Below are 14,495 nucleotides of genomic sequence, written 5' to 3' on the forward strand. Positions count from 1 at the left end.
CCACTCATGATTTTAAGATCTGCGGCAATACTGCTGAAACTCTCCAAGAACCTACTGTACACGCACCGGTGGTACAGTAATAACAACAACAGTCTGATTTTAGTGAGTGACGTTTCCAGCGGAGAAAGCCACTTATTGTAAATGAATGGTGTCTTTTAAAGTCCGTACGCTCAGGGCGCAGAGTGCAAACAGAAGCAGTGTGGTGCCAGGGTCACAGAGAGAGAAAAGACGTGCTGTACTGACTTCGGCTGCTTCAAATTATGCTGGTTTGCTCCGAGTTTCACAAGAAGAGTGTGACCAACAGATCAGACTGCGCATGCTTTTGTAGTCCGGTGCGCGCGTCTATGCAAAACCGGGGAAAAGCGATGGGAGAGAAGGAAGGAAAAAAAAACCTGCTAATGTGGACACGCCAAAAAGAGACGAACACAAATCAAAACAAAGCACGCAAACACAAAAGAGATCCAGAGAATGAGGAAGACAGAGAGAACAGCAGAGTCCCATCTGTCAAACAAATGTGAGGATGCTCCTAACTCACACACACACACACACACACACACACACACACACACACACACACACACACACACACACACACACACACTCTGATGCACACGCAGGCACACCACAGCAAGCATCATTTAGTCTGAACTTGAGCGATATCTGCATTTGTCCTTTAGCAGTGGCTCCTCGGGGGCCACTGTAGAAGTTGCATGGAAGTTTGTTTAGAGCTGAGCAAGTGTGTTAAGCTTTATGAGAGCCCATGGGAGACTCTGTGGCACACACACACACACACACACACACACACATATCTACACACAAACATGCAGAAGCTCAGGCACGAGGCTTGGGCGGCAGCTCGCAGTGGCCCCAACCAACAGTGAGGAGTTTGTTGTCATAGCAACAGTAAAATGAGATGACTTTACTGTCAGCCGTAATGTTTCATGGCCCCCTTGCCGCTATGGCAACATAACAAGGAGGAGGAAGAGGAGACGGGAGAGAAAGAGAGCATCAGAGGCATCTCTGCATTCCGGTGGACTCCTACCAGGAACAATGTCACTGCGATGTCCTTTCTTCCTCCTCAAGACAAACACAGTCACAAACACACCACCCCGACAAGCCTGTCAGAAACAGGCATCAACACACACACACACACACACACACACACAACTTGAAAAGCCTATCAAACGCCCCCCTCTTCCACCTCGCCCATCGCTTTGATTTACCCGCTCACTATTTTCAGCTCCGGTGCCATATCGTCACCGGGCCACCAATTTGAATTCATTATGCTCAATGTCAATATTGGTGCAACAACGGCGTACCTCAAGACAGGTACAGCTTGTTGAATGAGCGCGTGCGCTTGTCAGACAGCGGGAGAGGCAAAACGAAGAGGAGGAGGAGGGGGGAGGAGGAAGGAGAGACGAGCGAGATCAAAGAGCCACACCAACTCCTGCTAAGCGTTTTCCCTTCGCCGTGGAGACGGCGGGGAAGCAGCGGAGCGGAGGGGTGAGTGACTGCGGGCCGGCCCCGGCTATATGCGGCGGCTGTGCATCACAGCTCTATATTTAGCTCAGTCCTTCCACGACGGCCTGTCAACACTGCTAAGCAGCTATCTGTGCTGATAAAAGTGTGAAAAACGGAAGATAGGTGGAAGAGGAGCAGACGCATAGGAGGGGAGGAGGAAGGACAGGAAGAAAGAAGAAAAAAAAAAAGGCAGACGAGAGTGGAGATGAGTTGTTTTGCTCTGTCGCCATGGCGACGCGGCAGCCGGAGCTGTGGCGCGCTGACAGTTGTCACGCTGCGGCCGGTCGCCGTGGGTGACAGCTGTCAGTCAGCGGCACAGAGTGAGGGGGGACAGATCGGTCGATGATCACCTTGGATTAGAGAGCGATCGCAGCATACAGAGAGGGGCCAGAACATATCGAGGCTTAATCCTCATGTCCTAATGGTGCTGCTGTGTGGCTGTCCCTGTGTACATCCATGCACTGATAAAACAAACTGGTAGAATTCAACCCAAATAATGGGTCTGTCTCTATCTGTGTTTCTGTAACTTAAATACATTTGATCTACTTGCTTAAGTTGTCAGTGCTTCTCTGCTTAGGGTTCAAATGTAGGAACCATGCAGACGGTTCAGCTATGGAAAATAAATACATTTATTATTACCACACCAACATGTCTTTAATTAAGAAAGTTGCATCTGTCTACATCAGCTGTTTTGGAGTTTCTCAGTGACATCTTAACCTCCACTGCGTGAAGCATCTTCTGCTGCATCTACTGCAAACATCCCCTATTATTTTACAAGTGAGGAGATTATTTATTAATCGATAAGTCAAGTGTATTTGTATAACACGTTTCAGCAAACAAGGCAGTTCAAAGTGCTTTTACATCATAAAAAAAACGAGTAAGAAGTCATAAAAACTGCATACAGTCAACAGTTACCTATTTATTGCTGTGTGCACAGCTGTTTGTCTTTAAATTGTTGAAACAATAGTTACAGTTGACAACGTCTGAAATTGTTGCGTCCTGATTTACTTCACATCCAGTCTGCGTAAGAAAAACATGATAAAATGTGACTCAAAGATGTCACGTTAACTTTTTGTATCATTTTTGTCCAGGTCAACTTAAAAAGTGAGCTATTAGTGCAACAGAAAATATGGGACTTTGTTGAGATCTGATATTAATACTGCTGTTTTGACAGTATTGACCAATATCGTACTCTTTTAAAAACATTTTATTACTCAATTAATCGTCAGAACTAAACGCGGAGAAGTAGCATCCAGTTTTTATCCTCCACTAATCTAGAAGGACTGATGTTTGAGATCTCTGCTTCAAGTTTATAAAGTCAGACCCACTATATGCTGTTTGCCTAAGCTAAAAGGAACAAATGATCAAAATGTTTAGGTAGGATTTGTCGGTAAAGAAAGCCAATACTTTGAATTAAACCAGTATTGAAATTCACAGTTACAAACTACTATCCTTGATTATAACATGAATATTTCATTGTTTAAATTTAATGCCAGGCAAAACTCCTTTTTACAGTGTATGCGCTTTAGCTTTCATTCATGTTTGCGTGGGTGTTGCTTTATGCGTGGACGTGTGTGCGTGTGCGTGTGTGTGTCTCTGTTCTCAGGCTCCGAGCGGGCAGAGCAGATTAGGTTTTAGCTGGAGTTGCTGCCGGGTGCCTTCCCACAGCTGTCTGCGCTAGAGGACAATCAAAGGCCCAGTTGCGCGCCTTCTTCTGATTGTGGTGTGACGCTCGGGCCCGTTCCCCTTCAATTACCGCGCTCTGCCTGCGTGTAACGAGCTCAGCATTGCTCTTATGCTGGCAGGATAATGGTCTGATTGGAGCAGGGATGGATTTGAACTCACACTTTAATTTGTTTCTTTTCTTGGTAAATTACCCCCGATCACGATCATGTCTCGTCACAGATATCCCGCTGTGGAACTAAGTCTCATCATTTGGACGCCGTTCCTGATGTTGTAAAATCCAGGAATTTAAGAAGGGTTTCTTTTCTGCTCTCAATTATCGCGCCAACCCCTGACAATTACATTTTCTCGTGCTGCAGAGATGTTAAATCACCGGCACAGTTTCTGAGGCCCCTGCAACCATTAGACCTTTAACTGTTTTCATGTGTTATGACAGCAACCCCGTGTAATGTCAATACTGTGCTGTTACACTGGTAATTAGAGGGGTGGTTGTACAAGGAAAGATTTCCTCAGCCGCTGAAGCACTAAATTTGCCACACCAGTCGGAATTAGACGGAAGGCCTCGGAGGGAGATGATGATGCAGATTTTCCCTCTCAGATGTAATTCTGCCTAATTGCAAAAGGAGTCAAAATCTCCTCCTTTTTGACTTTTAGCGAAAGTGAAGGCTTAATAAAACACAGACAAGCTGACCTTTTTTCTACTCTTTCTGTTTCCTTCCACCTTTGTCGCTTTGCAGGAGTGAGCCCTGGGCTGGATGGGACCCACCATGCCCCCCAGTAAGAAGGCCCAGAGCCCCAGCAGCGGGGCCAGCGCTTCGCAGGGCATGAGCCCGCCCTACCGGCAGGGGGACCCTGCCACGGCGGCGTCCGAGGCCGAGGCAGCCGACCTCTCGCTCTCCCTGTCCGCCTCCTTCTCCAAAGCTGAGGACGAGGAGCTCACCAGCCTCTCCTGGCTCCACGAGAGCACCGACCTCCTCAACAGCTTCAGCCACTCCGGGCTGCGTAGCGTCTCCCCTCTGCAGGATCCCGACAGTCAGCACCCACGCTCGCCTTCCTCCTCGTCGCCGTCCCCGGACGACGCATTGCTCGGCGACGCGCACTCGGCGTACGACCTGGCGGCGGGGGCCAACCGGAAACCGCCGTACTCTTTCAGCTGCCTGATCTTCATGGCCATCGAGGACGCGCCCAACAAGCGGCTGCCGGTGAAGGACATCTACGGCTGGATTCTGGAGCACTTCCCTTACTTTGCGAACGCTCCAACTGGCTGGAAGAACTCGGTGCGGCACAATCTGTCGCTCAACAAGTGTTTCAAGAAGGTGGACAAAGATCGCAGTCAGGTAAAGAAATCAACAACTCTTCATACACAGGTCCAGGTTAAAACCTTAGGTGTGTTTATTGGGTTTTAATCAAGTGAACTAAAATGATGTGAAGGTTTTGAAGTTCCAGGTGACTTCTCAGATCAATTGTGTGAAATAGTTTTTTTGTAAAAGTAGACAGACAGTATTAGTAAATATGTTGGGAAAGTGAGCGGAAATGTTTCAAATTCACTGAAATGAGATGCAAACAAATTTTCGGAATAGTCGAGCTTATATTTATAGCACATTTCAGCAACAGTTCAAAATGCTTTATACCATAAAAACATAATACAGTAACCAGTCATGCAACAAACATGGTCATTAGAACTGGGGTGATGTGTTTTTTTCTTCCTGGTTTTAGTCAGAACTCGATCAGCAGCTTTCAGAAACAGACGCAGCTGTCTGATTGGTTTTCTATGCAGATCTAAAAAGTCATATGCAGTGGCATAATAACATTATTGTGTTTGAAAAGTATTCATAATTCTTAAACATTTCAACATATTGTCACGTTACATCAAACTTTTACATGTTTTATTTGGATTTCATATGCTAGACCAACACGTAGTAGCAGATTTTTGGAAAGTTGAAGGCAAATTAAAGACACCTGTTAGAATCAAAAATGTGAAATGTGGCATTAAATCACTTTGATACCCACTAAAAAAACTTGAAAAGAAGGTGAAAGAATATCCCGGACAAGCCCCCATTTTGTTTCGGCCAGGCTTTAGGATCATAACAAATAAAGGGAAGCAACGCATAGAATAATTTAAAAACTGATTTATTTACCTGGTATCATGGCTGGCTGGAGAAAAGGGGCAAGGAGAGGGAGCAAGTGATGAGAACAAGTGGTGGATCTTAAACTGGATCTGAAGCTCTTATGGAGACACTGACCAGCTGCCTCCAGTTCCAAAAAGCACAAATTAGGAGCTCTGAAACACAGATATGTTACAGCGTGGCCCAGAGGAAAAGCCTTGGGCCAGTCAGATGACACCAGATTTAGTGATTTTTATTGTTTTGGGTTTTTTTTAGAAAAAAAAAAAGGTAATTTTGTCTTGCATGCTAAACTCTCGTTCCATTCACTATGAAGCATGATGGCCACTTCATCTTTTTTCTGCAAAGGTTTTATTTTTCTTTATTATCTTCAAAAATAAAATTAAATGGGAGCCTTTAAAAATGACAAAATTCCTGAACAACGTTTTTTTTTTTAAAGGTCGTGACATTTGCGGCTCTAAACGAATCTAATTCAGCTGCATTGGAGGCAAATATGGATCTTAGCATCGCAAAGGTTGCACATTCCTGGTTTAAATCAAAGCACATTCAGGTTAGAACGGCCTAGTCAAAGTTCAGATTTAAATTCAGTTGAGATTCAAAGAAGAAGGGGTAACAGTAATGCTTTTTTTATGTCGCGCATAAACAATTGTGCACTACTTTGTTTTTGTCTGCTAACTTGTAGGCAACTTGAGGTTGTAACGTGACACAACATGAAAAAGAGCAAAGAAAAACTCCCCATCTTGGAGTTGAATGCAAAATACACTTGGAGGTCATCTTAACCTTCCTGCTGCCTCCCCCTCCTGTCCTCCCTCCCCCTGCTGGACAGCAGAGGCGACAACAAAATGCAGAAAGTAAAATCTTGTGAGGGGAAAAAGGAAAAAAAATAAAATAAGAATTAATATATTGAAAAGCCATCTTGCTGCAAATATTCACTCTAATTACAACCACAGTCATCGATTAACAATTTCAGTTCATCCACAGGTTTTTTTTTTTTTTTTATATATATAAAACAACCCCAACCCATAATCACTCCATCATGTGCGGTTAGACCTCATTTCACAGCCAGACGGTTATCAGCCACTCGCAGACACATTCAACGTGAAGTCAAACAGATTCTGTTTTTTGTCTACAGCTGTACCAGAATCGGCCTTATCAATAGTTGATGATCTCCTCTTTCATAGTTCTCTTTCACTCCGACGTTCTGTGCCTCCCCGGTGGGAAGAGCGTTTCGCTTTTGATTTAAGTCTTGATGCAGCCCTTTAATACTGGCTTTCCCGAGCAGATTTTTTTTTTTCTTTTTTTTTTTTGTGCTCAGGGTAAACTGGGAGCGAATCCCTCTCTCAATTAGTGCTAAATTAATACCGGAGGATTTAATAACACAGATGCCAGCAGCCTTTAGATCCCGTCCTGCCCTAGGGGTTGTTAAGCAGGGTTGGTGGGAGTGAAGGGGGGGGTGAGGTGGGTGGCGGCGGCGAATGATGAGGATCAATGTTCACGCTGATGGAGATTACACCAGAGGAGAGGCGACTGCTTCTGCTGTCTGGCTTCTTTGACCAGAATGGGATTTGAATCATGTGTGTGTGTATATATATGTGTGCGTGTGTGTGTGGATAAACAAAATGGATGAAGGATGGCGAAAAGTGTGTGTTTGTGCAACGCACACGCCCTCGCTCTGTGCTGTCATCTGGCTCTTGACTACGACGGCCCAGAGTTTCTCTTGTATACATATCTCCATAGTAACAAGGTTGCAGTTGACATAAAAGTATGCTGTTGCTGTAGCAACGGGGAAAACTGATTTGGCTTTACCGACTTGTATATAAGTGTGTGTGTGTGTGTGTGTGTGTGTGTGTGCGTGTGTGTGTGTGTGTGTGCGCGTGCGCTTCAGAGGTGTTGAGTGGGGAGGGGAAAAAAGTATATGTCCTCCTCTTACGTGTTTGTGCGCGGAGCAGCTTGTGGAGAGGTGATTCTGGCAAGGACGGCTCGTCTTGTCTTCCTGTCACTGCTCTCTGCTTAAGACAGCACACTCATTAACCCCTCAAACCCATTCCCTTCCTCTCTCTCTCTCTGTCGTCTTCTCTTTTTTTTTTCTTGCACACACAGGACAACTCTGACATGCAAACAAACAAACACACACACACGCACAACCCCTCTCCCCCACCCAAAAACACGCATGAGTGCGTAAAAGGGGCTTGAGCATGCGAGCACCGCGTCGGTGTGGAAATGAGGGCACATCTCTGCAGACTCTTACTCTACCTGCCAAGAGCCCGGGCTTTATCTGAAGCCGCAATTACAGAATCTCTGTAATTTCACTCAGACTCTTGCCCTTTTTTTTTTTTCTTTTTTTTCCCCTTCCAAAAGCTTTTTGCCAAGAATATCTGCATGCGAATACACCTCTCTTTCTCTTACTCTCCTCCTCTACCTGTTTATTTCCTTTGAACTGAGCGTGCAATTACAGGCTGTAAGATATGTTTCTGTTATACTGCATTGTGTTTTTGTTTTTTTACTTCTTTTTCACTGTTGGAGGAGAGCGAGGGAGTCGCCAAAGGGGACGGGGGGAGGTCAAGTTATGGTTACGAGGGACAAATCGAGATTGCGCTCATGAGGGGAAGGAGGATTCGTGAAAACGGCACCAAGTTAACATTTCCATCAATTTCCAGAGGTGGAGATTAATACGACGGTGGCCTATTTGTTCCAGTGGCTGTATTTCTGGGTCATATCCAGGCAGATGACAAGATGGGGGTCTGGTTCGGAATAAAGCTCGCCGTGTTGTGGCGCGTGTGTGTGTGTGTGTGTGTGTGTGTGTGTGTGTGTGTGTGTGTGTGTGTGTGTGTGTGTGTGTGTGTGTGTGTGTGTGTGTGTGTGTGTGGCAACTCAAAGTTGCGAGCGTGAGAGCAAGCGAGCGAGTCTGGCTGTTGCCATGGCTTTGTTTACAAACAGGATTCTTTGCGCTGAATGACATGCCTTAATGGCAAGTGTTGTTGCCCTCAGTCTTGTGGATCATCGCCGGAGATCAATGTGGTAACGGAGCGACGCACGCACACGCCCAAACACACATCGACGGAGTCAGCGATATATCTCTCAAAGCCTCTTATGAAATCACAGCAGAGAGAGAGCGAGGCAGTTTTGTAATCCGAGACTCGCTGTGAAGTCTCTCTGCGTCGCACTTACGTGTGTCGCCCCCGAACTTAACCTCACCCTCGTTCAGACGAGAGGCGCTCCTTGATGTTTTTACATTTTAAACAGTTACAGCGTTTCAGGTGAGGGTGAAATTGCCTGGTTAAAAGTGTTGGGGTTTTTTTTGTTTTGTTTTTTTTTTCATTAAATTGTGCCCACCAGAAGACTGCAACCATGTAGATTTTTTTTAAAATAAAAATGTCATACATCTGGTATTTCTTACACAGAGATTGCAACATGTTGTCCTGCAAGAGTGACCACAGCCTTTTTCCCTTATTTGGTGAAAAATGACAGGAGCCCTGTTTCCAATCGTTGGTTGTTTTCCAATCTTTTAACCAATTCACATTTCTTTATAATATGAAAGCTAAATGCATTCAAACATTTTTTTTTTTCTGGCCTTCCTACCCTCATTTGTCTTGCATTGCAGGAGCAGAGGCGACGTCACACTGTGTGAAGCTGAAGAAACAGGATTTTACAAAGATTTATTTTTAAATTGCAATATAAAGCTTGCTTGTCACATGTTAGTGATTAGGATGGTGGCCAGAGCAGTAGGGGTGTAACGGTACAACCTGTCCCTGATGAGACAATAACGGTCCACGAGAACAAGACGTCACTGTAGCAAATGTTTTCGGAGAACTAGCAACCACTAGGAGTAAACATTTTACAAATGGCCAACTGAATGTTTAGTCAGCATACAATTATTCAGTTTGGAGAGGTGGTGGACACCGCATGACAAAATCGCACTTTAATGCCGCTAAGCATGTGTGACGTCATTAGCATCATTAGCAGCTAACGGTAGGGTAGCGGCAATATTTTTCCAGGGCTTCGTGTCTAGTCTGTCACTATCGTTTTTAAAATGATTTGCATAGTTTTAAAATCAATAAAACCGTGAGGGCTTCTTAACTTGTAGACTGTCAGTACAGCTTTCAGCAAACCTCACTGTCTTATCCTCAAAATAACCACTTAAAACATAAGAGTCAGCTGTTGGTTACAGTGAGACTGACTTCGCTTTGACGAAAACGTTGCTGCGTTTCATTATTGTGAGATCTCACACCTTTGAGATCTCGTCACAGCCTCAGATGTTGGCGTAACTGAAACGTTGTGGTGCGTGTGTGTGTGTGTTCCCCAGCATTTCCGACTTCCTACCTGTTACATGTGAAAAGTCTTACTCTCTTAATCTCTTATGCCATTAGTGCCACAACAGAAATCTATGTCCTAAAATTGGCTTTCTCTTTCTCTTGCATCTTCCACACTAAAGGGTGCTAATAGTGCGACCTTTTAGAGCTTAGGTATGGTGCGTTCACTGACCAGTTGAGCCAGAAATTGTGCTGATTGTCCTTAAAATGCCCTCAGTGCATCTCTAGTGCCTCTCATGTGAAACATGTTGAAGCTGTGGGCAACATCTTCATAAAAAAGGGAGTTCTTAAATTTCATCAAGTTGTCAATAATCTCATTTTTTTTAGACGAAGGTTTCCGCTGTTGAGGTCGAGAACAAGAACATAGCCAAATGATCTTAAAGTCACACTTCATAGCATCTGTAATGGATGAATCTTCAGTCCACCCTTTTGTTGACTAAGGTAGATTTAACTGGACTTGCTATGTCTTGGAGCTTTACACACAAACTAAATGAACAAAAACCCAGATTAAGTCAGTTGTAAAAGTAAATTAAAAAAATAAAACAAAGTGTCTTCAACTGCAGATTATCAGAGCCAGCTGCTGTTTCCAGTGAAAGAGCTCATCTGTGCTCTCACACCTGCCTGACAACAAGAAATTTAATTAACCGCATAGTAAACATAAGAAAGCATTTAGTGCCTAATTAGAAAGGTAGTAAACCCAGGTGTCAGTGGAGAAAGGGTGTTAAAATGCTCTTTGGTGCTTGAGTGAAAGACGACTTCCTGTTGAGGACCGTCACTGTTGACTTGGATTTTAAATAAAGCCGTCGCTGGTTTATACAGTGTTTATGGAAAGTATATTCAACCCTTTGTATGTTTTATTCATTTATTGCTTTTACAAATCAATCAATATAAACAAAATGTGGCTTTTTTGGCAAATATACAAAATGTGGGCCTCTGTTGAATTAGATCAGTCCCTTTAAAAGTGTTCGATATTTAAGCAGTCACTTGTTAAATGGCAAATATTTTTATTTAACTATAGTTATTTTGGAGAAATCTGGTTTTGTTTTGACATTAAAGTTTCTGTTTTACTTTTTTGTTGCAAAAGCCAAATTATGTTGATCATGACTGATTTGTAAAAGCAATAAAAAGGTAAAACATCCAAGGGAGTGAATATATTTTTAATAGGCTCTGTAACTAGATCAAATTCAAAGGTAGTTTATTTATCCGGAAGGAAAATTAAATATTATTAGTAATAGTTAGATGACTGAATATAATCATTCATTAAAGAGAATTCAGCAATTTTCCAAATATTGCAAAAGTATTGAAGAAAACTTCAATTGCAAATTGGCAAATATAAAAAATATTAGTATATGGAAAATAGAAGACCGATATGTTAAAAAAATACATTAAAAAACATTTTTTAGTTCAGTGATTGAGAAGTTCACTTTTCCATCAACATTTTGTTGTGTTAAAACCACAGATTTCCATGTATTTTGTGATAGACCAACACAAAGTGCTGCATAGTAGAGAAATTATAGGAAAAAGAGAGATGATTTAAAATTTAGTAAGAAATAAAAATCTGAAAATTTGGCTAGTATTTGTATATAACCCCCTTTTAAGTAGTTCTGTAGTTTTTCTTGCACTCTAACATGGACATGCGCTGCAGCTCTGACTGTTTGCTTGTGGCCAGTGTTGGCCTGCAGACAGCTGAACCATTTGACCGTTCTGGGGTCATTTTGCAGAACAGAAAACTTCCCGCCCCTCGTAAAACCGCCACATAGAGCAAAACAGCCAGACTCCGAGCGCTGGCGACACTTTGACATCGGACCACACAAAAGACTGCGCTGTGCTCTCATCATCTCCCACCTTCAGCAAGTCAGACCGTCTAAACTTGGCTGTAGGCTGTTTTTTTTTTATTTTGTTGTTTTTTTTTTCTCAGCTTATTGCATATGGCAATTATTCCCTACCGTAAAGATCTAGTTCTGAATCTATATGACAGTCTTTCTTCTCAGTCAAACATCCTCCTCTATATGTTTAGGAAAAACCTTCCAGAAATGTGAAAACTCCTGGTTACTTATTTTGACATATTTTATGTCATTGCATGTCAAAAACCTCGTTGTCGCCATACGTTCCGTCTCGCCCAAAGGCTGCAGTTTAAACATCTGTAAGCGGCTTCAGTTCCACATAAAAAAGCAACATGTTATCAAGTATTTAGGAGTTTAATTCAGTCCAGGCTCTCTATCCCTTTTTTTAATGTCTATTTTGGCTGTGATGTAAGAAAACTTAGCAGTACTTAAACTTTACTTCACACCAGATGGGCTTATTCTTGGTACGAGCTGAACGACGACGGACTGGATCTGACACTGGAAAAGTCTTCAGTCCCTAAAAGCATCTGTAGATTTATGTGTTTTTGCATAAAATGTGATTAATAAGGAATGAAAGGTGAGAATAATCTGATCATACAAGTCAAATTAGAACTTTACACTGCAAAAAAAAACAACACAAAATCCTACTGGCCTAGTTTCTAGATCAAATATCTTAGTAGACTTGAAATAACACAAAACACCTTACAAGTAGCTTTTTAGCAGAATATGGTGGCTTGTCTTAAGTAAATAATTACTTAATATTAGAGATGTGCCGATCAGGTTTTTTTCCTGCCGATACCGATACCGATCACCCATGATGGCCGATACACCGATACCGATCACCGATACCGATCACATAATTATTATTTATTTATTTTTTATCATAAACACTGCCGGTTACATTATGTGGAAAAAGGAACCATGAATTCACCTTAATTTAGACAAAAACTTGTTTTTAATAACTTTTTCCAAGAAGAAAACTAAACAAAACAGGCATTGTGCAAATTGTACTGCTATTGGTAGTGCTATCTTTAACAGACTGAAAACATATGAAGGCATAAAACCTCTCAACATTGCCAAAAAGTTCAAGTATAAAACTAAACATTCAAAGGCAAATACAGGATCCATTACAATAAACAATCCAGAGTTACTGAATGAAAACTTCCTGTTAGCATGGCGGCTAGCTGATTACTGCTAGCTCTGATTGGCTGTTTCTGACTGAGCGGAGTAATTATGCAGGACAGGGAGGAGATCGATTATTTTTTCAGAGATTATCTGTCTCATGTTAGGACAGCGGAAGTTTTAATACGTAGGTAAAATGTATTTTTTTAAGTTAGATGCTGCAGCTTTAAGCAGGTTCGGTGTGAGAGTCACTACCAGGTGGAGCAGAAGCGGCGCTCCGTCTGTGAAATATTACTACCTGTAGCGTAGCAGCGGTTCAACAGGAGAGCAGAACCAGCGTCTTACATCGCAGCTCGAAGACTTAAATAATTTTGCGGGTTATTTGTTTAGCTTTCTGACCGTCATGCTAATCCAGGTGAGTGTTTGTAGCTGTGCTTCTTTACCTGCTATCTGATCCTCCGTGAGCCTCGATGTAGCCAATCTCCGTCAAGTATGGCATTGTTTTTATGTCGTATTAGCTTCGTTGTGTTGATGCATTTTGACGTGCTTCAATTTTCCGCCGCAACACGCAAACTTCCCCATTCACTCAGTGCGTTATAGTTGCACATCGCTTAAGATTTGTTGTTGCGCATTTGCGCAGTGTGAAGGAAAGAGGAGACCAGCTGCACAGGCAGGCTGGAAATGAGATGCAGGTGATCGGTATCGGTAAAAGAGACAATGATCGCCGATCACCGATCATGCACTTTTTCACGAAAATCGGCCCGATTATGATCGGTAACCGATCGATCGGCACACCTCTACTTAATATTGATTATTTCACTTGTAATATGAGGAAAATTTGTTGTTAAAAGTGAAATGACCTGTAGTGGAAATAGTATGTTTTCATCAATACTAATTATTGGCTTAAAAAAAGCTTCTATATTTTGCTCAAAAGTTACTTTAAAGTTAATTTTATCTCATTTCAAGTGTACCAATATATTTGTACTAAAAACTAGACCAAAACTACTTTGTGTAAGAGTTTGTGTTTTTAAAATGTATTTCCACAACCGTTCTATTTTACAAAGTCACTTTTTTTCTGAACAATAAACATTAAAAACTTGCCATATTACTCAGTCATGTGTCTGATCTGTGCTGCACTGCAGCTGCTGTCTTATTTTGGTCCTCTTGTTTATGTGTATACAATGTGTACAGTAATGGTGGATCCTTGTAGCACAGTGATTTTAATCAGGGTTTGTTAAAGCATTTCCGCTGCCTTGGGGTGTCATTTATTGAACCTGTATGCAGTTGTAATAATATAGATTGAGTCATGTTGTGCAGATAACAAAACCAGTTACTCTGATGTTTGCATTTAGAGTTTAACTGAGTGTGTGTATGTGTGTGTGTGTGATCTGGGCTTTACATATGTCTAATTTGAAACAGAGATTCAAACAATGAATCCAGAGCTGGAGAGGCAAAAGTATTTGTAGCTGTTGTTTCAGTGGGAGGTTACTTTTTCGTAGCGGTGGTTATTTATTTTATTGAATATAATTTATCGTGATAAATGAAAAGAATTTTGACTTATTGTTGTCTCAACAAATTTCAATGAATGGTGCTAAAAAACCTGACGATATTATGGGAAGTGTTATTTTTGCTTTTGCTTTTTTTCTCTCCACCGTTTCTTCCACAACAGCGTCAATAAATATTCCAGAATGTGATTAAATGCTTTTACTGTGTGCAGTTTTTCAGTGGTGTTCTGAATCAGCCTGCTTCAAATATGAATGTTTTTCAAGAGCAATATTTGTGTTTACCGCACTGTCAATGCTGTGCCACCTAAATGATTTAATCATAACTTTTAGCATTATCACAGTATGGTACCACAAAATAACACGATAAAATTACAATTCTGTGTCACC

The 14,495-nt window shown here is 42.1% G+C and overlaps 1 protein-coding gene across 1 annotated transcript in view; it reads left to right on the top strand.

Annotated features, from left to right (window-relative positions):
• ches1 (checkpoint suppressor 1) overlaps positions 1 to 14,495 on the top strand; it is an 86,731-nt gene that overhangs the window by 32,827 nt on the left and 39,409 nt on the right. Inside the window, exon 2 of the mRNA XM_015004144.2 lies at positions 3,942 to 4,541. Within this exon, the coding sequence (XP_014859630.2) occupies positions 3,960 to 4,541 (582 nt within the window). The 5' untranslated portion in view covers positions 3,942 to 3,959. The remainder of the gene's footprint in view (positions 1 to 3,941; positions 4,542 to 14,495) is intronic.

Source organism: Poecilia mexicana, unplaced genomic scaffold, assembly GCF_051168715.1.
Source record: "Poecilia mexicana isolate PSO_F unplaced genomic scaffold, ASM5116871v1 scaffold_21, whole genome shotgun sequence".
Taxonomy (NCBI): Eukaryota; Metazoa; Chordata; class Actinopteri; order Cyprinodontiformes; family Poeciliidae; genus Poecilia; species Poecilia mexicana.